Source organism: Solanum pennellii, chromosome 3, assembly GCF_001406875.1.
Source record: "Solanum pennellii chromosome 3, SPENNV200".
Classification (NCBI taxonomy): Eukaryota; Viridiplantae; Streptophyta; class Magnoliopsida; order Solanales; family Solanaceae; genus Solanum; species Solanum pennellii.
The window spans coordinates 66,958,730-66,984,441 of record NC_028639.1 but is presented as its reverse complement, the minus strand read 5'-3'; the positions used below and the strand labels follow the sequence as shown (position 1 = coordinate 66,984,441).

General features: G+C 33.2%; 3 protein-coding genes across 7 annotated transcripts; 1 reads left to right on the top strand and 2 right to left on the bottom strand.

Moving 5' to 3' along the window:
* The first annotated feature begins 4,354 nt into the window (after positions 1-4,354).
* Positions 4,355-8,664, top strand: LOC107014343 (protein NBR1 homolog). 2 transcript variants are annotated; one of them, XM_015214215.2, is made up of 8 exons: positions 4,355-4,455; positions 4,594-4,691; positions 5,409-6,769; positions 6,850-6,973; positions 7,056-7,313; positions 7,425-7,574; positions 7,656-8,231; positions 8,327-8,664. In XM_015214215.2, exons 2-8 carry the CDS (start codon positions 4,662-4,664, stop codon positions 8,420-8,422), a joined length of 2,595 nt encoding a protein of 864 aa, XP_015069701.1. In that variant the 5' UTR covers positions 4,355-4,455; positions 4,594-4,661; the 3' UTR covers positions 8,423-8,664. The 2 variants fall into 2 exon arrangements, with proteins under 2 accessions (XP_015069701.1, XP_015069700.1); XM_015214214.2 differs by having other exon boundaries at positions 4,388-4,691.
* Positions 8,665-15,443: 6,779 nt separating this feature from the next.
* Positions 15,444-16,718, bottom strand: LOC107014860. The gene has a single exon (XM_015214968.2). The coding sequence runs from the start codon at positions 16,447-16,449 to the stop codon at positions 16,024-16,026; it is 426 nt and encodes a 141-aa protein (XP_015070454.1). The 5' UTR covers positions 16,450-16,718; the 3' UTR covers positions 15,444-16,023.
* A 571-nt stretch (positions 16,719-17,289) lies between these two features.
* Positions 17,290-22,429, bottom strand: LOC107012429 (pentatricopeptide repeat-containing protein At3g48250, chloroplastic). Of its 4 annotated transcripts, none has more exons than XR_003577486.1 (2): positions 19,672-22,429; positions 17,290-17,713 (listed from the first exon to the last, which is right to left on the bottom strand). XR_003577486.1 is itself a non-coding variant. In XM_015212275.2 (2 exons), exon 1 carries the CDS (start codon positions 22,319-22,321, stop codon positions 20,393-20,395), a length of 1,929 nt encoding a protein of 642 aa, XP_015067761.1. In that variant the 5' UTR covers positions 22,322-22,429; the 3' UTR covers positions 17,290-17,713; positions 20,353-20,392. The 4 variants fall into 4 exon arrangements, 1 of the variants encoding a protein (XP_015067761.1); XR_001456035.2 differs by having other exon boundaries at positions 20,217-22,429; XR_001456036.2 differs by having other exon boundaries at positions 20,270-22,429.
* Positions 22,430-25,712: the final 3,283 nt, after the last annotated feature.

Below are 25,712 nucleotides of genomic sequence, written 5' to 3'. Positions count from 1 at the left end.
ATATTTTATTTATGTTATTTTAAATTTTAATATCTTTTAATTAAAAAAATAAAAAAATATCAATTTATTTTGAACTAAAAAATCTTCTAATTTTTTTAATTTTCTAGCCAAATTCTGATCAAACTTTTTGGTCATTTAGCACCTCTCTATTAATTATATGTGAACATTTTGAGAATAATAGTTTTTGCACACTTATCAAACACAAAATTTATTTTATTTATTTTCTTCGTTCTTATTTATATGTCGTCTTTACTGAAATTATATGGTCTTTAATTCTTTTCCATCTAACAATAGTTGTTTATTATATTATTTTAAGATATCCAACAATACTAATTCACTTCATGAAATTAATGGAAAATTTTACATTGAGTTTCGAATTTACTCTTATGATTAATTATAGTAATTTCTCTATTATATTCAAATGGTGATATAGTAAAATTATTCTTGTATTTATAGTTTCTTAAAAACTATGTAAAGCCAATAGTGGACATCTATTATTGGACAGAGAAAGTATTTGTCACTTCACAAAATCAATGCATAATGACATTATTCTTCTTATTTTATTCGTGAGAGTTATTAACCCTCAAAGTATTAATATGACAAAAGTAGATAAACTAAATGATTAATTTATATTCATTGAACAATTTATTGAAAAATTGACTTTAGTAGAATACTAAATAGAAATATGATAAACTTACGTAATTTTTTTAGGAGGCGTAAAATTTAAAATGATAGACATGTTTTCCTTCTTAACACATCCTAAATGTGCTTTGTCATATATTATATGAACTAAAATTATACTTTTACTGTTAGTATGGGATCAATAGTGCTGCTTCCCCTATCTTATATTTTGGCCTATTTTAAATTAGACTAATTATTTTTAAAATCTAAAGTAATAATACAAAAATAATGTAATATAATAAGTAAATATTTCTGACTAATCAAACATCAGTAAATTAACTGTTAGGGCTTTCTAGTTCACTAAAAAAAAAGATCATTGTTAATCTCAAAAAATTGATTTTCAGTATCAAAATAAATAACTATTTTTACTCTTATCACTGATTAAATTTTTTTAGTAGAAATGAAATTTAAATATCTTTAACGTCGAATAAATAATAAATAATATTACTGGTACTATGAATATTTTCACATTTAGCCGAAATTGTTCATTGATTTATTTAGCCTACACATGCATTTGAGTACTAGACTTCTTAAGACAAGTTTAAAAGTAAATGACTTATTTAATTCGTTTAAATTATTATGTTTTGATCACAAAGTAAATTAAAATTAAACTATATTTTAACCCAGGACAATTTATTTTTAAAAAAATAATTGTTAGCTTAGTTCAATTTAATCACTAAATTCAATCTGCTTTATACTTTTGCTAGATGACTTAAGTTTTCTTTTTCACCAATAATTCTCTTTTTGCTAAAGATGGGAATTTTTTTTTTATGGAATGAATTGTGAGGATTTCTTGTTTTCCTTTTGGTGTACTTGTTTAGACTTGAATCTTGGTTAATATTTGAATTTATAGTAATTTTTAACTTTAAATTCTTATGGTTTTTAGCATATATGTTTTTTTCTGATTTTATCCATTTAGGTTATTTAGATCAGTGATACTTGATGTGATGATCAAAGTTGAATTTTAAGACATGAGATGTGATAACTGAGTTCAAATTTGAGTTCTCTATTTTTATTTCGATAATTGTCTTTCAATTGAATTTTGAGTATTGATTAATATTGCCTCACATGTTTTAATTTGGTATAATATTTTAAAACATAAAAGAATTTTTAGAATTTGTAATTTTTAAACTAAAAAAATTTAGAATATAATACATTTTTTTAATTTTGTGCTCTAAAATATGTCATATAAAAATTTAAGAAATTGTCAGACAAAATAATAAATAAATTAAAAAAAATAGGAGAAACAAATCAAAATAAAAATAGTAATATTCATTAACATTTAAGTAAAATGTTACGCAATTATTACAAATCTTTTTCAATGTACAAGCGTTTGGTCATGCGATATCATATCACGATATGGTATTGTGGGATGACATCAGCATTTGGACGTGCGATTTCACGGTGATTCCATCTCATGATTCCATATCATGAGATGTGATTTCATATTCTCCCAAAAGCATGATATGGAATTACATAGTGATTTCATATCATGATTTAAGATATTTTAATACAAAAAATTGATCCACAAATTTATATTTTGTTAAAACAACCCCACATTTATATCTGCTATCCATTTATTTCATATGTAAATAAAATTTATAATCACATCATTACTTTTTAAAATTTATTATTCTCACCAACATATAGTCACTTTAACTCACACCAACCGATTGTTAAAGTGATGAAATATTTCTATAAACATGAAAATATAGTTGCGGATGATATTGACCAACAAATGACTCAAATTAACAATGTTGGTTCGTCTTCTCAGTCACATGATCGAAAAATGCAAGTTTAACTTGAAAAATTGTTCGTACTATGTGGGAGTATTATATTAAAAACTAGTACATTACAATATATGTTTAATTTTTTTTATTAAATTAAAGCTATATGAAACAATTACTTAAGTGAAGAATAAATATCTTTGTAATAATGCATTATGCGATTTTATAATTTTTTATTTGATAAGATTGAATACACAATTGAGACTATTTTAATAATTTTACAACTTAGGAGATTTTTATGTTTATGAGAAAATATATAACACAAAAATTTCATATCGCATGTCCATACAAAACTTCAATTTTATTTGCATGTCCAAACAAAACTTTAATTTCATCTTATAATTCCATATCATGACACTATATCATGATTCCATATCATAATATCATATCGTGTGGCCAAATAGGCGCATATTATTTAGATTAAAAGGGTTAAACTGATTCATAAATTAATTTATTTTAAAATAATTTTAATGAGGTCATGCCCCAACTTGATTTTTAGTTCAAATTCAATCGAACTTTTCTGATTCAGCCTAAGTTACCTATTGATATTGTAATTTTGATATTATAATATTTAGTGTATTTCAATTTTTCTTCATATTCGATTTGATATTTATAAAAAGCTATTAAATTTGTATTTGACGTGACAATTTGTATTTTAAATGATATTTTTTATGTGTTATGTTTCTTAAAATATGTATACTTATTTATTTAACTTTATATAAATTTAAGATATTAATTAATATATATCAAAAGTTAACAAGTATAAACGATAACTAAAAACAAATTTAAATAAACATTTATATATTATGCTTTGTATAAATCAAAGCTAAAATTACTAAATAAAGGCTGTGTTTGGCTATAAATATACTTGAGAAAAAAATTTCTAAAAACTACTGTTTGGTCATATAATTCATCATAACTCAACAAATATTCCAAAGTTTTCAAGTTTTGATATTTGAAATTTTTTAATAATTTTAAAACAATCCCAAACTTTTGTATTTTATAAAAGCACTCATCAATTCGTACTTTTTTTCTAAATTCCATTCTAATTTTTTATACCAAATTTATACAATTATATACAATTTTAATACGGATTTCACCTATGAAGTCACTTTGAAATACAAGTAGTAATACTAGTTTTTCACGTACAAATCAATAATATTTTCCTTTTGTTTTCTTCCTTTTTCTTTTCCAGTTTCATATTAATTATGTTCGTAGTCATGATTTTTCAAAAACATCTTCATTATAAATTAGGGGTAATACATAAATATGCCTTTAACTTTGTCTCATTTTATATTTATATCCTCCAAGTTAAATATACACAAATAGACATTTAAACTTATATGGAATTAAACAAATAGACACACACGTCTTATATTAATCTTATATAACAATTTGTGTCATTCATGATATCGTATGTGTAATGTGTCACATAGAACTAATACGTTACTTATTTAATTTTTTATATAAATTTAAGTATATATTTGCACAAACCCAAAATTTAAGAATATAAATGTAAAATAAAGTCAAGTATACTTATTAAAATAATATTGCAAATTTATAAATATTTTAAATAAATTTTAGAACTTATAGTATAAGTTCATTCTTAAATAAATATTTTTTTCAAAATCATGACATGTCAAAATTATTTAAAAAGTTATGATCAAACAAATGCTAAAATTTTCTATTTAACTACGTCATACCTCGGCCACACTCTATATATCATGTTCTCGCAAAAACAGATTATTATCGTTCGTATGTGTGATGTGTCACAAAAGACCTTTTAGTTCCTTAGCCTTGTAGACTTCTTTGGAAGCAAGAAATAAACAAATACATTTTAATTTATTTTAATACTTAATAAAAAAGGCCAAAGAAATATCGGAGGCTTGCCCACAAAAAGTAGTATAAAAAGCGATAGTTCTACACATAACATTTGGGTTTTTCCAGTGAGAGAAGCGCGGCTTACGGTTACGCGTGGATTCATTGCGTGAGATTACTCTCTTCTTCATCTGCTTCTGTTTCACCGTTTTTATCGCTTGAACTGTTCTTCCTCAATTTCTAGGGCTAGGGTTTTGTTATCATCTGTTTTATATCGTATCTATATACTGATTTCCTACTTAAAAAGGTTCTGCGGGCTTACCTGGAACGATAATCTCTACTCGATTGTATACTGAAATCTCACTCTACCTAGCCATGGCTATGGAGTCATCTATTGTGATCAAGGTTAGATTTTCCTTTTTTTTTTTTTGGTTATTTATAAATTTGTCACCTTTTTTTGTTGTTGCTAATTTATTTTACTAAGTTTCGGATTTGATGTAATGTTTGTCAAGGGCTAAATTTATGAGAACTTTAAGATTGTTTGTGCTTATCCAGTTTTAAGAATCGCTGTTTATTCAAAGTCAGTCTAGTTTACACATGCAAAATATTTTTTTTGGTAGAAATGTTGCTGTTGGTAGAGTTAGAATTTTAGGACTTTTTCTGTCTTACCGTGTTGAGTTGGTTGATTTGGGCTGGGCGAATTGTTTATTGTTTTTTTTTGGTGGAATTGGATCTCATGTATAATTTTAAGTAACTTTTGCTGGTGGTTGAACCTTCAATTTTTGTAAGGATTATTTACATTCCTATACATCATATTAGTTTGTTGAGAACATGAATTTCTTGTTATTCTTGTTATATGTTCTTTCTATTTGATAATTGTGTATCCGAGCATCCTACCAAGTTCAGGCAACAGGTAACGCTGTCTGCTAAGGCTGAGGACAAATTAGAAGAAATAACTTAAATGTTTTTGCTTCCGCTAGGTGTTGAATGTTACTTTATTGATCATTAGTTTTTCAACTTGTGAAATGATATTTGTTGCTGAGCTATGGCAGAGCTTCTGAGTTGGTTTTGGGGTTACCTCTCTTTTGTGCGGCACACTTTATCATCTTTCATTATATGCAGGTCAAGTATGAAGAGACACTCAGACGGTTCAATGCTTGTGTCATCAATGAGAAACTTGATCTTGACATTGGTGGATTGAGAGACAAGATTATTCAACTTTTCAATTTCGCTCATGATGCTGAAATCACACTAACATATATTGATGAGGATGGAGATGTAGTCACACTTGTTGATGATGCGGATCTAAAGGACGTTGTGAGGCAAGACCTGAATCCCTTGAGAATATCAGCGATGTTGAATGCTGCTGAAAGAAGCGGCAGAGCTTCAGCTAGATCTAGTGGAAATTCTACCCCTTTACGATCACCTCGGGTTCAGCCTCCATTTCTAAACTTGAATTCCCGTGTTTCTGACGTTCTCAAGTACATTCCAGAACCCCTGCGTGAATCTGTGATGAAGGTCTGTTCTGATATGACTGCATCAGCCTCATCCTCTGCTCCCATCCTAGCTGAGCTTGTTGATGCTATGTGTGAGTTGGGGCTATCTCACTACCAAAATCAGGCTTCAGGGCCTCAGCCTGTCAAAGAAGCTGGCTCCTGTAGTGGCATATCTAAAGGAAATGCTATGAGTGCTGATGGGGTAATGCCGAATGTCAAAATTGGAGAGTCATCCGCAAAGAAGAATGGGCCTCTCACAGCAGTACATGGTGAGGAGCCAACGTTGAAGACTACAGAACCAAAACCGAATGCCTCCAATGAAGCTGTAGATGCCTCAGTCAAGCTAGTATCTAAATCAGAAACTTTGGAAGGTGATCGAACCAAGGCTCTGTCATCATCATTCAAAGCTTCTAAAGCTCAGAAGGATAAGAAATTTGATGTTCGCAGTCTTGACGGAAGGACTATTGGCTATGCATTTGTGAGAAACTCACCTATTCCACCAGAAAAGACTTCTGATGAGCAGCCCAGCAAGGGACATCCAGTAGCTAAGCCGGTTGATTTGGGTGGCTCTGCAAGTTCCAGTAATGTGAAACAATGCAACTGGGATTCACCTAATGCAGATTCCAGTGGCAGTTTAATCAACATACCTTATGATGGCTTCACCCCTTCACATCTAGTTCATCTGAACACTGTAAATGTTAATGATTCCCATAATGCAGGTTCCAGTGGCAGTTCAATGAAGATGCCGTATGATGGCTACAGACCTGCTGTACGTCATCTAGGTCCACTGATTCCTGTGAATGCGTGTCCGTTTTCTGGGGTGCCAACAGAAAATAACCCTATTCCACCTCAGAACTTCTCTTTTGAGGTCCCACTTAAAAGGAGCCATAATCACAGTGATGGGACTGGGACTATTTTCCATAAAGGTGTTCGCTGTGATGGTTGTGGGGTTCATCCGATAACTGGACCTAGGTTCATATCTAAAGTGTAAGGACCCTGTTATTGTATTTATTAGTTGTTTTTATCTGAACCGACATTAGATGATATAGCCATCCTATGCCATGTAGGAAGGAGAACTACGATCTCTGCAGCATATGTTTTGCTGAAATGGGAAATGATGCTGATTACATCAGAATGGATCGTCCTCTAGCTTACCCGCATCCCTGGTCTTTCAAGGGTTTACATGATCTGGTAAAAGTCATTTGCGCAAATTCTCATGGTATCTCTCTCTTTTTCTCCTCTATTGACTCTTATAGTTTGTGGCGTCTTACAGCATGGGAGGTTGCGTCCCCGTCCCCCAACTGTCCCACAAGTCATTCGAGGCTTTGGGTTGAAAGCAGGTCGGCCGAAGCTTGACAGCCGCTTCATACAGGATGTCAATGTCCTGGATGGAACCATCATGGCCCCCTTGACTCAATTTACCAAGATTTGGAGAATGAAGAACAATGGTAATCTCGTTTGGCCTCAAGGAACTCAACTGGTTTGGATTGGCGGTGATAAATTAAGTGATAGATTCTCTGTTGAATTAGAGGTGAGATATTCTACGAGAAATTAGTTTCTTGTGCTTGTGATCCCCTCTTGTTGACAGTTGCTGAACAATTATTGTGGAAGTTTTCACGATCTGGTGTCATATGCATTGCAGATGACTACAGCTGGCTTGGCTGTTGACCAGGAGCTTGATGTGGCGGTTGATTTTACTGCTCCTGAGCATCCTGGCAGGTACATATCCTACTGGAGGTTGGCTTCACCTTCAGGACAGAAATTTGGCCAGCGTGTATGGGTGCTTATCCAGGTAAGTGAGTTTTGGTTGCCTTGATATCCTTGATGTCGATCTAATTTTGATATTAAGAATGTCCCGTCCTTGTTCATGAAGGTTGATGCTTTATTAAGCCTTCCAAAAAGGGGGTTGGTCCATGAAGCTTTTCAGGGGTTAAACTTGAATTTACCTCCTGCCAGCAGTGGTGTATCGGGAGCTGATATTATAAATGTGAATTCAGAACCTCATAATGTCGTTCCTGAGCCTAAGAGCTCGAACACAATGGAGTTGGTTGATTCAGTGGCTGAAGTAAACCAAAACATGGAGCAGGAGGTCAAGTTTCCAATTAATGATAGCTTGTTGGTTGGTTTTGGTGACAAGTCAAGTTCTCCATCTGCTTCTGGTTCACCAATTTCATATCCAATTATTGATTTAACCAAGGAACCACCATCTGAGGACTCTTCCATGCAACCATCAGCTGTTGTAGCTATGCAGGCACCACCACTCCAGGATGCCAGAGGAAATTTTGAAGTTGAGACGTCCCTCCTGCAGGAGCTGGAGGAAATGGGTTTCAAGCAGGTAGATCTGAATAAAGAGATCTTGAGGAAGAATGAGTATGATTTGGAGCAGTCAGTTGATGATCTCTGTGGTGTTGCTGAGTGGGATCCTATCCTTGAAGAGCTGAAGGAGATGGTAGGTTAATTTAGACGTCCAAGATAATTTTCCTCCTGTTTCTTGTGCAAGAATTAATTCCCCTAGGTTGACTTGAGCAATTTTTTTGAATGCAGGGTTTTTGTAACAAGGAAATGAACAAGAAGCTGCTTAAGAAGAACAATGGAAGCATCAAGCGTGTCGTCATGGATCTTATTGCTGGAGAGCAGTAGAAGATATATATATATATGTTTGTCCTATCGTGTGATATGAATAGTTTGGTATGAATAAATGGTTGGATGCTACTGTGTTTTTACTATGTTTTTGGCTACCGTTCGTCGACTGTGATTCGACAAACTCCTTTAAGTTATGTCATTACTTGAACTGGCTTATGTAATATAATATTATGGTAGTAGTCGTATCTGGTAACATTTGGTATGTACTGTTCAATGAATATGAATGTTTTTCTTCATAATAGTTGGGCATCTATCTAGTATAATATGTAAGCATCATGAAACACTAAGCTATGTATTCGTATTGCGTGGTCTTGCTGCTTACTTGCACAGGCCCTTGCCTATGATTGAGCATTCTCAAATCAAGGTAGAGGAAAGGAATTAATCACATAACTCTTTCTACAATCTTAAAATAATTATACCACATTTTTTACTACATAATAGACGGTTTGTGCTTCGACAGTTTTGACGTAGACGGTCTTTTTCAGCGTATTTTAAAAATTTAAAGTCATTTTTATTGTTTTGATTTAATTTAATTAATGTATAATTTTTTCAAAATTATAGAATTCGTTTTAGCTATTACTTTTAGTTTTAATTCATGTTTTTTAGCTATTGCTTTACTATTTTAAAATGCTTACAATATGTTTTTTAATTATTTGAAAATAATCCATATAAACCTCTTCTAATTTTTTTACAATACATTTTCAGTTCTTTTCCTTTTAAAAAAAATGATTATTAGAAAATATGACCTCTAAATTTAAATAAAATTACCTAATCAAATACATTATTTAGTAGTGTTTTTCATCCCGTACATATTAAAATCAATCAAATGCCTTTAAATGGATATTGCTTTATTATTTAGAATTTGATTTAAAATAAAAAAAATTATCCGCAAAAAAATAAATTAAACAGATTTGTAATTAAAAACATTTATAGTTAAATAATTTTTAAAATAAAGATAGAAGTTGAATGACTTTGTAAATAACTCTGGAGGTAAGCACGAAGGTTAGAGTAATTTGATGTGATCAATCTCCTTAACTGGCAGAGTTTGCATAGTGAAATACTTCTCCTTACATGGTTTTAACCCAGCCAATTAGTCCTCAAGCATGTCATTCTATTGTTAATTGACATTAATTCTAATTTTAATATGAGGTGAAGCCAGAATTTAAAATTTGAACTTGTCATGTAATTCATAGTTTTTTTTGATTACTTTTATTCCGGATACAAATAAGTATCTGAACACAAGTTGGTTCGTCTGCACCATCGGACGTGTTTTTCAGAAGCTTCCCGGTTGCTGAATGGATAATTCTCCTCTTTCAAATGGCCAAAGTGGAAAAATATGAACCACGATTTGCTTGTGTTTTGGTAAATGCTTGCAACAATGCCTCAAAAGTGTCTACTGAAATCTATTCCCAAAAAAAGTAAACCCTTTTGATTCTTTGCGTAAATATCAATGGTTGGATTGGATACAGAGTACTGGCGAGAACGAATCAGATTCTATTGCAACTCTCAGCATTTATCACCTTTTTGGAATATTTTAAGCAGTGTGTTTGTGCCTTTAAATCTGTTAATCAAGCAGCAAAATTATCTGCACAAACAAGCAAAGAGTTAGTTACTTTGAGTAAATCAATCTGTTGATCAAGCAGCAAAATACTCTGCACAAACAAGCTAAGGGCTAGTTAGTTGAGTAAATCAAGAAAAGATGAGTTCCAACCAGTACTGGCAATCAATTAGTAATTCGGATGACGAATACCTGGATCATATTAAAAGAATGGAGAAATCTCCAACAATGCACCCTGATATCCCTCTCTACCCCAATGTCTCCTCTCTTTTCAAAAACAAATTAAATAACAAAGGACTAGTGAATCGTCAGAAGAACCAAGCCGCGGAGTCACAGAAGAAGGTTCAGTTCGCGGACTCAAACAAGAATGGTAAGGAGAAGCCCACAGGTTTTATGCTTCACAAATGGAGGACTTACAAAGTTTCAGCTTAAAGGGTTTCCAATCTTATTAGCACCCACTTTTCATCAATAATCTTGCTTTCCAAATGAAGAATTTCATGTTTGTTGTATCCATAGAGTTGATCAGTACATTTGTACGTTTGATTTGGTCTAGTCTAATAGAAAATATAGTGTTGTGTCGAAACTTATCTTTTCTGATCTAAGGCTTTGTATCTTTTGCCTTCATATATAATTATCAGAATAAAATATATTACTTCGGCTTGATTGCTTTCACCAGGTCTACTGACTTTGCACCAGATTATATTGAAGCCTTAATTATTGCCATAGTCTAACTATTAACTACAACAAGCTAAGCTGATGAGTGTACGGTCACTCTAGTCATGTCAACACTCAACAGAGATGATCAAGAAGACAACTCTATAGGTGGAAAAGTAACCAAAGATGTAGAAATATGATCTAGTAGTGTTAAAACAGATGCAGACATGCAGAATTGCTGGTTTGAGGACAAAGAGAACTACGAAAGATGAGTTTAAAGGATTGAACATCGTAACAGCAGCTAATATCATACTAGCTAGAATATTGGAACAAGAAACGAGTTAATGATATTGCACAAATGTTCTTTCTGTGCAACTTCAAGAGCTTGATGTATGTTTGAAATTTTCAGATCAAAGAGAAATTAGAAGATTATTTTAGCTGGTTTTGAGCTTGATGTATGTTTGAAAATTTCAGATCAAAGAGAAATTAGAAGATTATTTTAGCTGGTTTTGTCGAACAAAGCAGACTGTTAGTAAATAGAATTTATTAGCATTCTTAGTTTATTACCCAACCTTTTGTGTCTTCACAGAGATATAATAGTTCCTTAGCAGATAAACTATCTCACAAAAGTAATATTAACAGAAAAAATTAATTAGATGCTTTCCTTCAATCAAAGGGGTCCAAAACCTGAATTCTTAGGACACCACCACAACTAAAAACCACTATTTTTTCCGTTGAAATTCCCACTGAAAAATGTTCCGTGGCTATTCCTACACATACTATGATTAAATCAGTCAAAAAAGAAAAAATAGTAAATAGTAATGTTTTCGAGAATCTGTTTATAAACACGCGTTTTCCCACTGAGATGGTTCGGTGGAAAATGGATGGAAAAATCATATTTTGTAACACAAATTTTCCATTGATTCGCAGTGGGGTCAAGTAGTGCAGCAGGAACATTGGAAGGGGAATGTAATTCAAATATTTGCAAGCAAAGATAGAATCATCAGGGAAATCATATCAACATGTAAATATTTTTCTCATTAACAGAAGAAAGAAACTAATCAAACTACTCTTCTACAACTTAAAATATATAAGTAAAATTCGCGTTATAAATTATGAAACACTCGCTAGAAATAAAAAGAAACTAATTCTGCATATATGAGAAACATAGGACGGAATTTTCATTTAATAAATTTTTTTTTGTTTATACCTTGTCCATACCTAGATTACAATGATACTGATTCTCATTTTTAGTGGGAGATCGTAACATTTGTTCCTAAATACTTACAAGTTGCAACAATACCTCCAACTATCTAACAACATCTGTTCCTTAAAAAAGTTAAGTCCTTTTGATTCTCTGCTGAAAATATCAAGAGTTGGATAATGAGTACTGATGAGAAGGAATCAGATTCAATCGCAAATCTCAGCATCTATCTGTCCTTGTGGAATGTTTTAGGCACTGTGCTTGGTCCTTTAAATTCTGTTGCTCAAGCTACAATTACTCAGCAGTAAGAATAAGGCTAATTTACTTTGAAAAAATCAAGAAAAGATGAGCTCCATGCGATATTGGGAATCAACGTCCAATGATGATTACCTTGATCATCTCAAGAAAATGGAGAAAGCCCCAACTATGCACCCTGATATCCCTCTCTACCCCAATGCTTACTGTGTTTTCAAAAACAAATTAAGTTATGAAGGACAACAGTCTAACATGAATTGTAAAAACACCGAGTCCCAGAAGAAGGTCCAGTTCGCGGAATTAAACAAGAATGACAAAGAGAAGCCCAAGAATTTTCAGCTTCACAAATGGAGGACTTTCAAAGTGTAATACTAAAGTGTTTCCATCTTATTAGCACCTACTCTTCTTCAATAATCTAAATAGTTTGCTATATTATGTATAGATGTCTGTTTTACCATCAGTTTGCTTCCCAAAAGAAGAAGAGAAGAAAACATTTTGTGTTTATCTTGTTGTAGTACCCTTAGAGTTAATAAGTAGATTTATACTTTTGGTTTGGTCTAATATCTAATAGAAACTATAGTATTATGTCTAAACTCATCTAGTTTCCATTGGCCTTTGCTGTTCTAAGCCTTTTTATCCATTTACATCATATATCAGAAGCATAAATTAGGCGTAATTTATTTTAACATATGGTTGTAGCAATAGGGTGTTGACAATTTTAATCAAGTAGATGAGTGTACGAGTCTCTCTAGCAATGTCAAAAGACGAGCAAGAGCAAGAATACGAATCTATTTGTGAAAAGTGACCAAAGATATAGAAAGATGACAGTATTAGAACAGATACAGACTAGCAAAATTGCTGGTTTGAGTACAAAAAAAACTGCGATGAAAGATTTTAATGGATTTACATGTAACATCAGCCAACATCATGCTAGTATTGGAACAAGAAACGCGTTAATGATGGGGCAGAACTGTGAGCTTGATGTATGTATATGACAAGTTCAGATAAAAGAGGAACTAAACCTCAGAAGATAGCAGAAATGCAATGTCTTAAAAGATGATTTTCAGTCCACTTTGTCAGACAAAGTAGGCTTAGCTAGTGAAACTCAAACTAAAGTTTGAGAAATCTGTAAACATTATTTACACAACCTTTATCTATTCCACATAGATATGATAGGGTCTTAGCAGCTAAAATTTTTCACAAAGGAAAATTAACAGGATATATTAATGAGATGATTTCCTTCTATTAAAGAGGATTTCTAAGGACACCGGTATTGTCACCACAAACGTTGAAAGGTGTAACTCGAATACTTGCAACCAAGATAGAATCATCAGTGAGACCATGTCGCCAGTGTTATGTTTTAAACATCGAAGCTATGTTTCTAGAACTCTTCAAAAATGTTACCGAGTGAGTGTCAAATCCTTCAAAAGTAGTGTATTTTTTGAGGATCTGACATGGGTGTGACAACACTTTTGGAGAGTCTGATCAACATAGTTAAAAAGTGAGGAGGTTCTCTATGATTAGGAATGGGAAGAGGAGAAGAACATAGTTTCCTGTTGTTGATTCTTATCTGGTAAAACTACTTTTTAATCTAGTTTCATCATGAAGCTGAATAGAATCTAGCCCAACAGATATGGTCAGAAGTTCCAAACTTGGAAGCGTACAAATTACAACATGTTTATTCTTCAAAGATAACAGAAGAATAAAATGTCTTTTAAGCTATTCAGTACGCTTATTCGTCTTTCCTACTTACTGGAATATCCACTGTTTGACACAGACTAAAGGGTAAGGCATCTGATTCAAAGGCTATTTTCGTGCTCTTAGACATCATCCAATAAGAATACTCAGCACAAGTATTTTGACTATAAAATGCTATACTTGTTTAGGCTTTAGCATATCAATCAAACAAAAATAAGAAAAATGTTTTGGAGACCACATTGCGCTTCCTTTGAGCAGCCCTATTCTGACAGATCTGTTGAGGATTTTATTGCTCGCGCAACAAGAATGCCAGTAGTTGAATCTTCTGTGCACGGGTACCGAAATGGCCACACCATGATCAAAGAGGAGAGAGTCATTTGGGAAGAACAGCACAATATGCATGGAAATCGGTATAACTACAGCTTCCCTAGGGGAATTCACCAAGGGTATCGTGCTCCCGAAGCTCAAAAGAAAGTCCACTTTGTGGAACGTGACAAAACAACTGAAACCACGGAGAAAAAGTTTCATAATGAAGATGATAGCTTCATCCGAAAGAATAACAAGAGCAATATGTATGGCAGTCCGTCTAAATACAACTTTCCTAGTGGATATCACTATAGGTCTCCTCCCCCTGAAGCTCAAAAGAAAGCCCACTTTGTGGAACGTGACAGGACAACTGAAGCCACGGAGAAAAAGTTTGATAATGAAGATGATAGCTTCATCCAAAGGAATAACAAGAGCAATATGTATGGCAATCCGTCTAAATACAACTTTCCTAGTGCATATCACCATAGGTCCCCTCCCCCTGAAGCTCAAAAGAAAGCCCACTTTGTGGAGCCTGACAAAACCACTGAAGTTGGTAGAAAGGAGAAACATAAAGTCAGTGAGGAAAAGGTTGATAATGAAGCTGATAACTTCATCAAGAGGAAACACAAGAACTTTGAGCTTGCAAAGATGGATACTTTTAAGGTCTATTGAGCATACAACTAATGCTTGGCAGATACACAGTTATGAATGATCACTAGGTCATACTGAATCACTAGTATAATAAGATGTCTGTTGTATCACACTTTATCATAGGCTGTCTTTACAGTTCTATTTACTATAAATCTGTATGCAAGTACTTGATATGTGATGAAACTTGAAGTTACTACCTATTTGCTCATCTTTTGCATATAGTTAATCAAATAGGACAGGCTTTGGCATCATCCAAAGCTTTTCCCTCATCTAGTTTGCACCGGCTTCTCCTAGTTCATCTAAAACTTAGAAGAACCAAGCCTCACTTTCAACAATATCAAAAACTCAACAGGCTGTCCATCTTACTAAAACAAATCTTCTACTTCTATTCTGTTATTGCTAGCAACAGTTAGCAGAAAAGGGAGAAAGCATAATCCTCAAGTTGAAAGTAGAAAATGCAATAAAGCAATTAAAGACGTAGAAACAACTGTTTTACTAAGGATTTGTGTTATATACACTAACAATTAAAGCATTTTTACACTATTACTGTAGTTTCACCAGTAATAGCAGGTAATATACTGTATTTTTGAGGTTATCAAATCAAACTTGACATACACAGTGACTTGTTATTGTAAATCATAAGAAAACTAAGTACTGTAACTTCACTAATAGTTTGTTAATAGATTCCTTTATAGGAAGAAATTGCCTGTTTGTTCATTACTGTAATGTCAGCTCTTGCACAACACACTCACAAATTACTGCTCCCTCCCCACCCCTTCTAGACTCGAAGGGCATTATCCCTGTTCACAACGGTCCCTTCAAGTTCCAATCTTGAAAGAATCTTCAAAAGCAAGGTACAATAATTCAGTTGAGGAAAGAAGAAAACATTTCCTAAATCTCCTATCTCTAAGGTATATGATTCTTTTTCTATATAGTGCAGCTCAATCAATCTTTTAGCTGATTTGGAAAGTGTGGGGACTTCGACTCGTGGGACGGGAACAAAAACACCAACACATCCCCACCCAGTGGCTATACGTTAGCCACTCCTTTTTTTTTTCATTTATTCACTCAACAGGTGGATGGATGAAGCTGCAGGCTTCAGTACAATGCATCTTGTGCTTCCTCTCAGCTAAGTGATGATAATTATATGAAAAATCGCCTAAAAGATAAAGAAGAATCAGCATATGTGATAAGGAAAAAAATCAAGAAACGGAGCTCTCTTGGCTTCTTTCAGAAAAAATGAAACCAAATTCTACATATTACTACTTGATATTAACCATCCTTGTCTAGTGTTGAATCAGCATCATTATATCTTCTTGAAGACACCCTATTGAGCAAATTTCTTAAGCTATTCTTACTCTCTTTCCTCTTCTGTCCAAGTCGGATAGACCCATCCAATGGATGGTCCAGCATTAGCCCAGTTTCTAACTTTTTGGACACATTGAGTATCTCATAAGAATCCCAAAGAGACTGGCTGAAATCCCATCTACTAATTGTTCCATCATATTCTCTGGAGGTTGCCTTGTTCATAGCTTCAAGCTTGAATCTTGATGGCTTATTCTTGAAATTGTGGCGGTGGGCGTCGAATTCAGCAGTAGTTCCACGGCTGCTAGAGTGTCCATGCCAGGCTTGTGCCACAGCCTTGAGGATTTCAACATCATGTTGTTCATCTTGATGAGGCTCCTGCTTTTTCTTCATAGTGTGTTTAGAGTAACTTTTGTCTTAAGTGAGAGATATTGTATGGGGGGCCACGTTATCTTGACACAAGAAGAACCTCATGTTGGGTGACTTTAGGAGATGGAAACTTGTAATCGTAACTCTATTAGTGGCCTTAGATTAGGAAGATGTACTCTTCAATAAGGGAGGTAGAGATAATAAAGTTTGGCACACACAAAAAAAATAAATCAACGTTATTATATTTTATTTTTTTCTAGAACATACTTATTTTTTGGCACCTACTTTCATCACATATTCAAAGGATGAGTTTGATAGAACCCTTTATTGCTAGTGACAAATATTTTTATCGAACATAATGATATATATTGTGATCAATAGATACTGCATTATAATGACTTTATATCTTCAATAAAAGAGCATTTGAAAAGGCAATTCTCACACTTGAAAGGTGGTTTTTGGAGTGAATTTGTGGAAGATTTTTGTGGTTCAAGTCTTCCTTGAACCTCACGCATAGCTAGAGCTTTAGTGCACTGAACTGTCATTCCTGTGTTGAAGGTTGAGACTAGAAGCATAGAGCATCCTCAAGCACACTATACAAGGCAAGGGAAATAATACAAAATAATAAAGGGAGTCTTGACTCTTTATTCATCACTGCAAGAGGCCCATGAACATCGTGAAAACTTATTCTATAGTTGAATGTGGCAAGCCCAAGTTGTTATGATGGATCTAGAGTTTGATCAAGAGCTCGAAGAAACCAAAATTAGACTTCTCCTAGTTGTAAACAAAATTTAGCAGCCAACAAATGAGTCAAAAACCGAAGACAGCTAAAATTGCAGTTTATACCAGTCAAGTGATAACGTATCATAAGAACTTCAAACCTACTAATCAGTAACAAGAAACTCCGAAAAATCCAATACAATAAATGGACTTTTCTGTGTAAAGTTTAGTAAACAAAGTGAAAAGTAATGACAACAAAATTTTCAGCCTGATAACATAAATATTGCACATTTGAGTGTATATAACACAAATGAAAATGACATGATGGCCAAAGACTGCATTTCTCAGCTGCACGGTGGCGTTGACCTCTCAAACTGAAGTAGCTTCTTAGCTTACTCTCCATATTCGACAGTTCAGAGTGAATGCAGAAAACAACTATTTGTAGCCAGGCGGTTTGTAATTTCCCTTGAACCGACAGAATGTTAATTACAGCTAGTCTCACAAATACCATCAGTTCAATTATCAGGCTGGCAGGCGGCAGCAGAAGCAGAAAGAAACCCAGGCACTTCTGCACGGTCAAATTTGTTGATTTTTATGAGTTCAACATTTGAGTAATCTTACAACACTTAAATCAAACACTACCATGGCAAAGCTTTAAAATAAAGTGCATCTACTATATTGACAACATTAGAGATAGTCACATCCCAAGTTCATGACAGACAATAGTTGCAGAATTTAATCAAACAACCCTCCAACAAAATTTGGCTGGAATAATGGTAAATAGGAATATTTGATGATTCAACAAGTGACTTATCATTATTGTGCTCGCTCTTATTGTTCCAAGAAGACTGCAAGGAACCCGCCCCCGCCCCCGCCCCCATCCCAGTCTGGGGCCTCCTTGCTGGAAAGTCAGATATAAAGGCTAAATAGATCAAAGAGGTGAAAAAATCAAACATCATGGAAGAAACAATGGATTTCACATCTTTTCTCAGTTATTAATTGTGACTTCGTTTCACAATATGTACAATCACTGCTACTGAGAAACAATACGCACTGCTCATTTATGGACATGCTACTCATTAGAAAGAATCACAATGCCGGAATCAAGCTTCGACCTTTAAAGACTGTTTCCCTGGAAGAAGAGCTGGGCAAAGACTTATCAAGCAAACTACTAAATTGGACTATCCGAGCATATAAACCTCCAAGAACATCATAGAATCCAAACAATGGGCATAAGACAACTCCCATAGCGCTTCGTAACTCTTAATTGCAGTATTTGGATCTTTTAACTTGTCAATACACTTCCATAGTTTATGTGCTCCTACCAGTGGAACTTTCGTATAGAATTCTAATATATGTTCCACAAGATAACCTACTAGTCATCTTTTTTTTTTTGACACAGGTACAAAGCCTACAAGTCCTCTTTATAGTAACAAAAGAGAAGAGATTGTGTGTTCGAGGGTTTTCCCAATATATGTGAATTATGCCACTTCTAATTACAGAAGGAGCCAACAAAAATATTATAATGCCATTGCATCTCTTTTTTTCCGTTATAAGAAATTACCTAGAAAACAAAATACTTCCTTTATATCTCTTCAATGGCTAATTGGCTATAGATGAAAGATCAAGACTGAAAAAGTTCAAACCTAAACCTAGGTGTACATTCACAGTGCAGGATGAAGAGGAGAAAGGAGATAGAGCATCAGCAAATATCACCTAGAAGAGGCAGTTAAACAAAACATATCTCCATGGATCAAAACAAGCTTTACTAGTGGTAACAGGATGAATTCTTGGCAAGATCTTTGATATTTAACCAACACAAACAAGAGCAATTTTGCAGTAGAATTAGTGTGTAAAAGATTTTGCACGAAGCTTAGCTGTAAACTTATCAGTTTCGATCATATTTCTACTGTTCTAGCTAACAGTAGAATTAGGGTGTATTTTGCACGAAGCTTAGCTGTAAATTTATCAGCTTCACTTATAGTTCTTCTTTTGCAAGAGGATTGAGGAATAGATGATTGATACTCTGTAGAAATCTACCCCAGTAAGGAAAAGGTATCTTTTTCTTGAGAAAGTTTGTCTAAACAAGATCCCTTTTATTTGTATAGAATAAGTATCTTGTTTATACGAACTCTTTTTATCTACAAATACTAAACGTGAACTAGTGAAAAGCTTTTAGAGTTTCACAATGTCATTGAATATTTTGTTCAATTAGATGACCGAGATACTGACTTTTAGTCTGATTAACCAATTAATATAAGCAGAGGTGCTCAGATAGAATCTAGAATTTCGTCAAAACTACAGCAAAGGGAACTAAAACCTGTCAAACAGTAACCACATTAAATTACCTTGCTTAGGCACCAAATCATGTTGCCATCAAGCAATTTGTGCAACAGCCTACAATATCATGTCTTACATTCTATCAGATACTTTGGTTACTCTAATTTGCCTTTTGATGAATTCAAATCTTTCTTCTCTTTTATTAAAAAAAAAATAACTGTGGTGTCTAACGTAGCTTCAGCGCACCTCAACTAATTCCACGTGATACCTATTACCTCCCCACCAGCACATTTTGAGCCAATTTGATGACTTTTGAGTCTTTTGTTCAACAGTTTTCTCTGGATGACGGTTCATCATGGTTTCAGCTATTCACATCGTCGGTTGCGAAGCAATTCTTGAGAATTCAAGAAACGGTAGAGGAAGAAAACAATCTGGTATAAGTCTAGATGAGTGAGAATTATAAACTCAAAATTCCAGGTGTACAGGCTATTATTGAATTAGCTAATCTCTAGGAATATTATGCAGTTAAATATCTATATATGTGGAATATATGTAGGGTCACCCACATCTCTCAGGTTTCACAAGTTTGACACAGAATAGCACTAAATCACGAGTCTCAAGGCTCATTGCATCTCGGTAAAAAACTGTGTGAAGCAGCAGAAGCATATGAGTTATCATCTTGCCAATTTTTTTAAGTAAATATAAGAACATATAATTGTGAAATCAACACAATGAATACAAGGAAATCACCCTTATTCAGGTTCTAAGTGAAAGATCTTAAAGACATGAACCTGGCAAGATTTTGCATGCATTGACTGAACCAGCTAATAGAGTGTTATCTGACCTATCTGATTAACTTGTGTATTTGTCCTTTAAAGTTAAAGATCCTGGCGAGGTTAGCATCGGAAGATCGTATCAGACACTAACCTTAATCCTCCTCCCAGATTTCACTAATTGCACCTTGTGCCTACACAGAAGTCGAGCTCTGCCGAGAGAACCTTTTAGCTTTTCCACTGTTAGAATTTGACGAACCAAAGAGGCCACAAATTGCTGGGTGTTGCCGAATATGATGTGGGCACTTGTAGAGCAGATCTTTTGCCTCAGAATGTCTACCTTCTGCAAAGAAGGACTGGAAAACATGTTGATAGGCTGAAACAGATGGATAGTCCTTGACGCTCAACGCCTTTAAAAACTCCACTGCATCTTCCACTGTTCCTGACTTTGAAATATATTGAAGAAAGGGTTCTGGAAAAGGTGGATAGTTGTGTTTCTTCATCCGACGGAGTAGATCAAGCGCTTCTTCGAATTTCCTTTCCCCCAAGAGCTTTTGAATGACAAGTTTGTATGTTGCTTGCCATGGGCGCATTTGAAACTTATTCACCAACTCGGTCAATAACTGATATGCACCAAAAACTCTTCTTTGACTCAAAAAACCATTAAGTAGTACATCCAACAGATCAGCATCTGTATCAACATTTTTCTCCATCATCTTAGCAAAACAAAACAGCGCCTTATCAACTTCACCAGCAAAACAATGCCCTTGTATCAGAACAGTCCAAGTCTTGATATCCGGAATGCATCCACATTCTTCCATCACATCTATCACCTTTGATGCCTCCTCCAGCCTCCTCACTTTGCAAAGTCCATATATTAATTGGCTATAGGTAATATTGTCAGGTTCAAATCCTGCATCTCTCATAGCTTCTGTTATCTTCTCTGCTTCCTCAAATCGCCCCAAGTTAGTCAAACACCTATGAATGACATCATAAATAATCTTTGAGCGTGAATGCCCTGCGGCCTCAAATTTTTCCACAACTCTAAATAGCAAATCAAGATCTGAGGGATGTGACTGTGCAATGGATCTTAAAAGAATATTGCACTCACCAAGTGATGGTTTAAACTGACCATCCATCATCAGCTCATATAGCTCTACTGCATCTTTCAACATCTTAATCTTCTGAAAATGCCTCGAGATCTTTATATATGTATCAAGATCTATTTCAAACCCAAGGCTCATCATCTCTTTTACTACACCCCAGAACTCCTCAATCGACTCTTCTCGGCACAGAACCCTAAGAATCCCATTATAAGTAACAGTGCTGTGTTGAAAATCTAAATTCCTCGCAACCCATTTGAAAAAGCTGAAAGCTTTCAGTGGATATCCTACTTCTCTAAGTTCCTTCAACACCTTAAGCACAAAATTATCCGACACCGAGAGTTTCATCTCCCCTAATTGTCTCTCCACCTCAACTCCCCATTCTTGTTTTGTAATCAATTCAGACACATCTTTCGCCACATCACCCATAGCATTATCTTTAATCATCCTCCCATAAAAATGCTTCAAAGCAGTGACATCAGTTTCCATTTTCAAATTCCGAAGAATAGAATGAATTGATTTATACGTTTCCTCATCAATATAAAACCCGTTCTCTTTCATTTCCTTAATAGTAGTCCAAAAGTCCTTCATTGAATCCCTGTTAGCATAAATTCTAAGCATCAGACTGTACATAGAAGAACTAGGTTTAAACCCCTTTTGCTTAACAACCCATTTCAAGAAATCCCCTGCCTTTCGCGGTTCTTTATCAAGTTTCTTCAACAAATACATAACAGCTTCATGGGTCACAGGAAAGTCATTTTTTCCTAAATCCTTTTCTAATTGTTTCGACCAGTCGTTGGATAGTATAATGTCAACAAAAGATTCAGTTTTTGATGAAAAGAAGACATTTTGACTTGAACCGAGAATACTAGTGGTAGTGTAAATTTGCGTGAGAAGTGAAGGAGAAAGATATAAGTGTTGAGTCACCTGATGATTGGAAGAAGTGGCTCGTGAAAGCTGAGTGAAGAAAAGAGAATTCCTCAATCGAAGCGAACTCAGTATTCTCTTGCCGTGATTCATGGCTGCCGGATGCAAAACCCTTGAGAAACCCTTGAAAGGGGGTGGAACAGATACTGTGTTTACAAAAAGAAAATCAAATATTTCTTATTTTAATTCAAATTCTTACCAAAGGAGATGGAGTTTTGTTTAGTGATGCTTTTTTATATTTATGTATTTTTTCTAATATCATTTCTATTCTAAAAGTAATAAATCATATAATTTAATTAATTTATTTTAATTGTACCATCAAATTCTGTTTTAAAAGAATATTTGAAATAAATATTCACCTAATGTTCTAGATTTAGATTTCATATACAAGTTACTATCACTACTCCAATTATCTTTTTCACTTTATTTAAAAATTTTAAAATTAAAATTGTATGTAATCATAATTTTATAAATAATATTTTATGATTTGAATGTCCTTGAAATAAAATACATGAAATGTGATTCAAACATAAAATTAATCTAAATATGATCATTTTATATAAAAAATAAGATTTAGTGTAATTTTTAAAAAATATTTATAAGAAATTTAATAATAAATATAAGATTAGAGTGTTTTTTAAATTAAGATTCTCATGGTCAAACGAATTCTTCATGTTCTAGGCGGGAAAATGCACAAATACCTTTTTAGACTATGATCAAAATTTTATAAACACACATTAACTAAACTAAGGTCCTATCAGGATCCGTCCTATTATCCCTAAACTTTTTCTTGTAATTTTGTGCATCTTTGTGGCCTACGTGGCATCCAAATATTTTTCACGTGCATCAATTGCGTGAAGTCACGGAGTGTATCATGTAAGACCAAAAATGTATAAAATTACATAAAAAATAAATTTAGAAAAATAATAGGACCTTAATTTAATTAAGATGTATCTCTAATATTTTGATCATAGTAAAAAAAGTACTTATATATCTTCTCAGTAATTTCTTATCTTTAACTTAATACTTAAAAGTTGTTTCTCTTTTTTAAATGGACTATTAAGAGGTTTGGATGGCCTTCAAAACTGGTCAAACTGACTTAAAAGTCAGTTTTTGACTTGTTGGAATTTTTGACAATTATCAAAGTGACTTATTTTAAGTTAATAATGATTTTTTTTAAGCCAAAAGTTAAAAGCTAGGTGAGGGATATTTTTTTTCAACTTAATAGTCATTTTATGTTGGCCATGGCAAACTGAGTTCTCCCCTTGTGGAGAATATCCGTGAGGGAGAGACTTGTATACTTCCTTTTTTGGAACATGTTAAGGCTTTACGCTCTAACTCACCTTCACAACTCTAGATATTATCTTTTTTACCTTTAATTCTTTTATTTTTATTATTATTACCATTATTTTATTTTTTTTATTTTTTTATTATTATTTTATTTTATTTTTTATTACTATTATTATAATTATTAGTATTACTAATATTTTAGTATTATTATTATTATTTATTATTATTATGTACTATCATTATTATTATTATAATTATAATAATAATTATTATTATTTTCATATTATTATATTATTTATTATTATTATATATTATTATTAATATTATATATATTATTATTATTATTATTTATAAACAATTTGTGATAATAAAAGAAATATGTGAATGATAGCAAATTATTTATGGATGTAAAATATAAATTAATTTTGTTTCATTTTTTTAATTACATAAATCTTAAATTAATCAACTTCTATCATGTTAACAACTTTTAAAGATATTTCAGACATTTTGATTAAAAAAGTGTTTACCTGCACTTATTTGTCAAACACATCAACAATTTTTTTTAACTTCAATACTTTTATCCAAACACATAACTATTTATTTTAAAAATAAGTTCTAACACTTTCAAAAGCACTTTTAAAAGCTACTTTTTTTTAAGTCCATCCAAACATGCTCTAAGAGTCCTTCAATGTTCAAAATTTTTACATAGTATGTCCTTCCTCTGACATTTGTTTACTATTTAATGGTAATTTTTTGAGTTGCATTGGTGATGGCTAAATTATCCAAGAATAGTTTGATAAAATTGCATAACAATAATATTGAATATAATGTATTGATAATATTTATATTATTAATATATTTGATAAAGTGTATAAAAAAAAGTAACAATATATGCCTTAGCTTTGTATTTTTTTTTCATACTTAAATAATCAAATTATTGAATTTTTTCTTTCTTCCAATACTTCTTCTTCATTTTATAGTTTATACACACTTTATATTTTCTAGAAGATTTGAGAATAATTAAAAAGATAATAGTAGAAAATAATTCTCTACAAATCTAAAATATATTCTATTTAGGAATATGTCATATTCAAATAATTCATATAATATTAGATTAAGGCCCGTTTGGATGGGCTTAATAAAAACAGCTTTAAAAAAGTACTTTTGAAAGTGCTGAAACTTATTTTTAAAATAAGCAGTTATGTGTTTGGATAAAAGTGCTGAAGTTGCTTGTCACGACCCAAAAATGGACGTGGTGGCACTCGTCTTATCCCACCAAGACAAGTAAGCCTAAAACTCAACTATTACAATAAAAATGCGGAAAATTTACTATCAACTTACATTATACCCCAAAACCTGGTTGTCACGTGTACAAGCCTCTAAAGTATTACAATTGATTCAAAAGAAAAATTCAAGTCTCTAATGAACTTGTTTCTAGAATAGAACAAGATCATAATTAAGGAGAAGAAAGTCTGCTGCGATGGAAACAGCTACCTGACAAATCTCCAAGAAGCCTCGGAAAAGAAGAGAATGACAAGTACAACAAAAATCCAGGCTCATAACCTACAAAAATTTGTAGAAGCAAGGGGTGAGTACCAAACCACACGGTACTCAGCAAGTAAACGTCTAAACACAAGCTAAGGGGATGAAATACGGGTACTCCTACCACCCCCAACCGAACCTCCACAACTACAACCTGCATAAACATCAACCCAACCTAACAACCCACAGTTTACATAGAACGTAACTCAACAAAAACATTTAGACAAATTACATATCCTCCCCAACAACACTTTAACAAATTACATATCCTCCACAACAACACTTTAACAAATTATATATCCTCAACATCAACACTTAAACAAATTAGATATCCTCAATAGCAACACTTCCAAAAATTTACATATCCTCAATAACACACTTCAACAAATTACATATCCTCAACAACAACACTTCAACAAATTATATATCCTCAATAACAAGCTCAGTATTCAACAATCACAAGTTCCGCAAAAAAGGCAATCAGAAGATCAGCAAAACACGATATCAAATTCACTAATGATAAGTATGTGCAATGCAATGGAATGCAATGTCAAGTATAATGATGCATGTCTGACCTAGTGATACACACCCGCTGTCTCTCAGTCCGGGACCCATGGGGGACATATCTGTCCATGCATCTGTCGCGGCGCAC

What these genes read in the sequence shown, in the direction of transcription:
- LOC107012429 (XM_015212275.2), bottom strand. Translation starts at nt 22,321, where the DNA reads ATGAATCACGGCAAGAGAATACTGAGTTCGCTTCGATTGAGGAATTCT.
- LOC107014860 (XM_015214968.2), bottom strand. Translation starts at nt 16,449, where the DNA reads ATGAAGAAAAAGCAGGAGCCTCATCAAGATGAACAACATGATGTTGAA.
- LOC107014343 (XM_015214215.2), top strand. Translation starts at nt 4,662, where the DNA reads ATGGCTATGGAGTCATCTATTGTGATCAAG. An exon ending in TCAAGGGTTTACATGATCTG is followed by an intron (nt 6,974 to 7,055) that starts GTAAAAGTCATT and finishes GGCGTCTTACAG; the next exon opens with CATGGGAGGTTGCGTCCCCG. An exon ending in GATTCTCTGTTGAATTAGAG is followed by an intron (nt 7,314 to 7,424) that starts GTGAGATATTCT and finishes TATGCATTGCAG; the next exon opens with ATGACTACAGCTGGCTTGGC.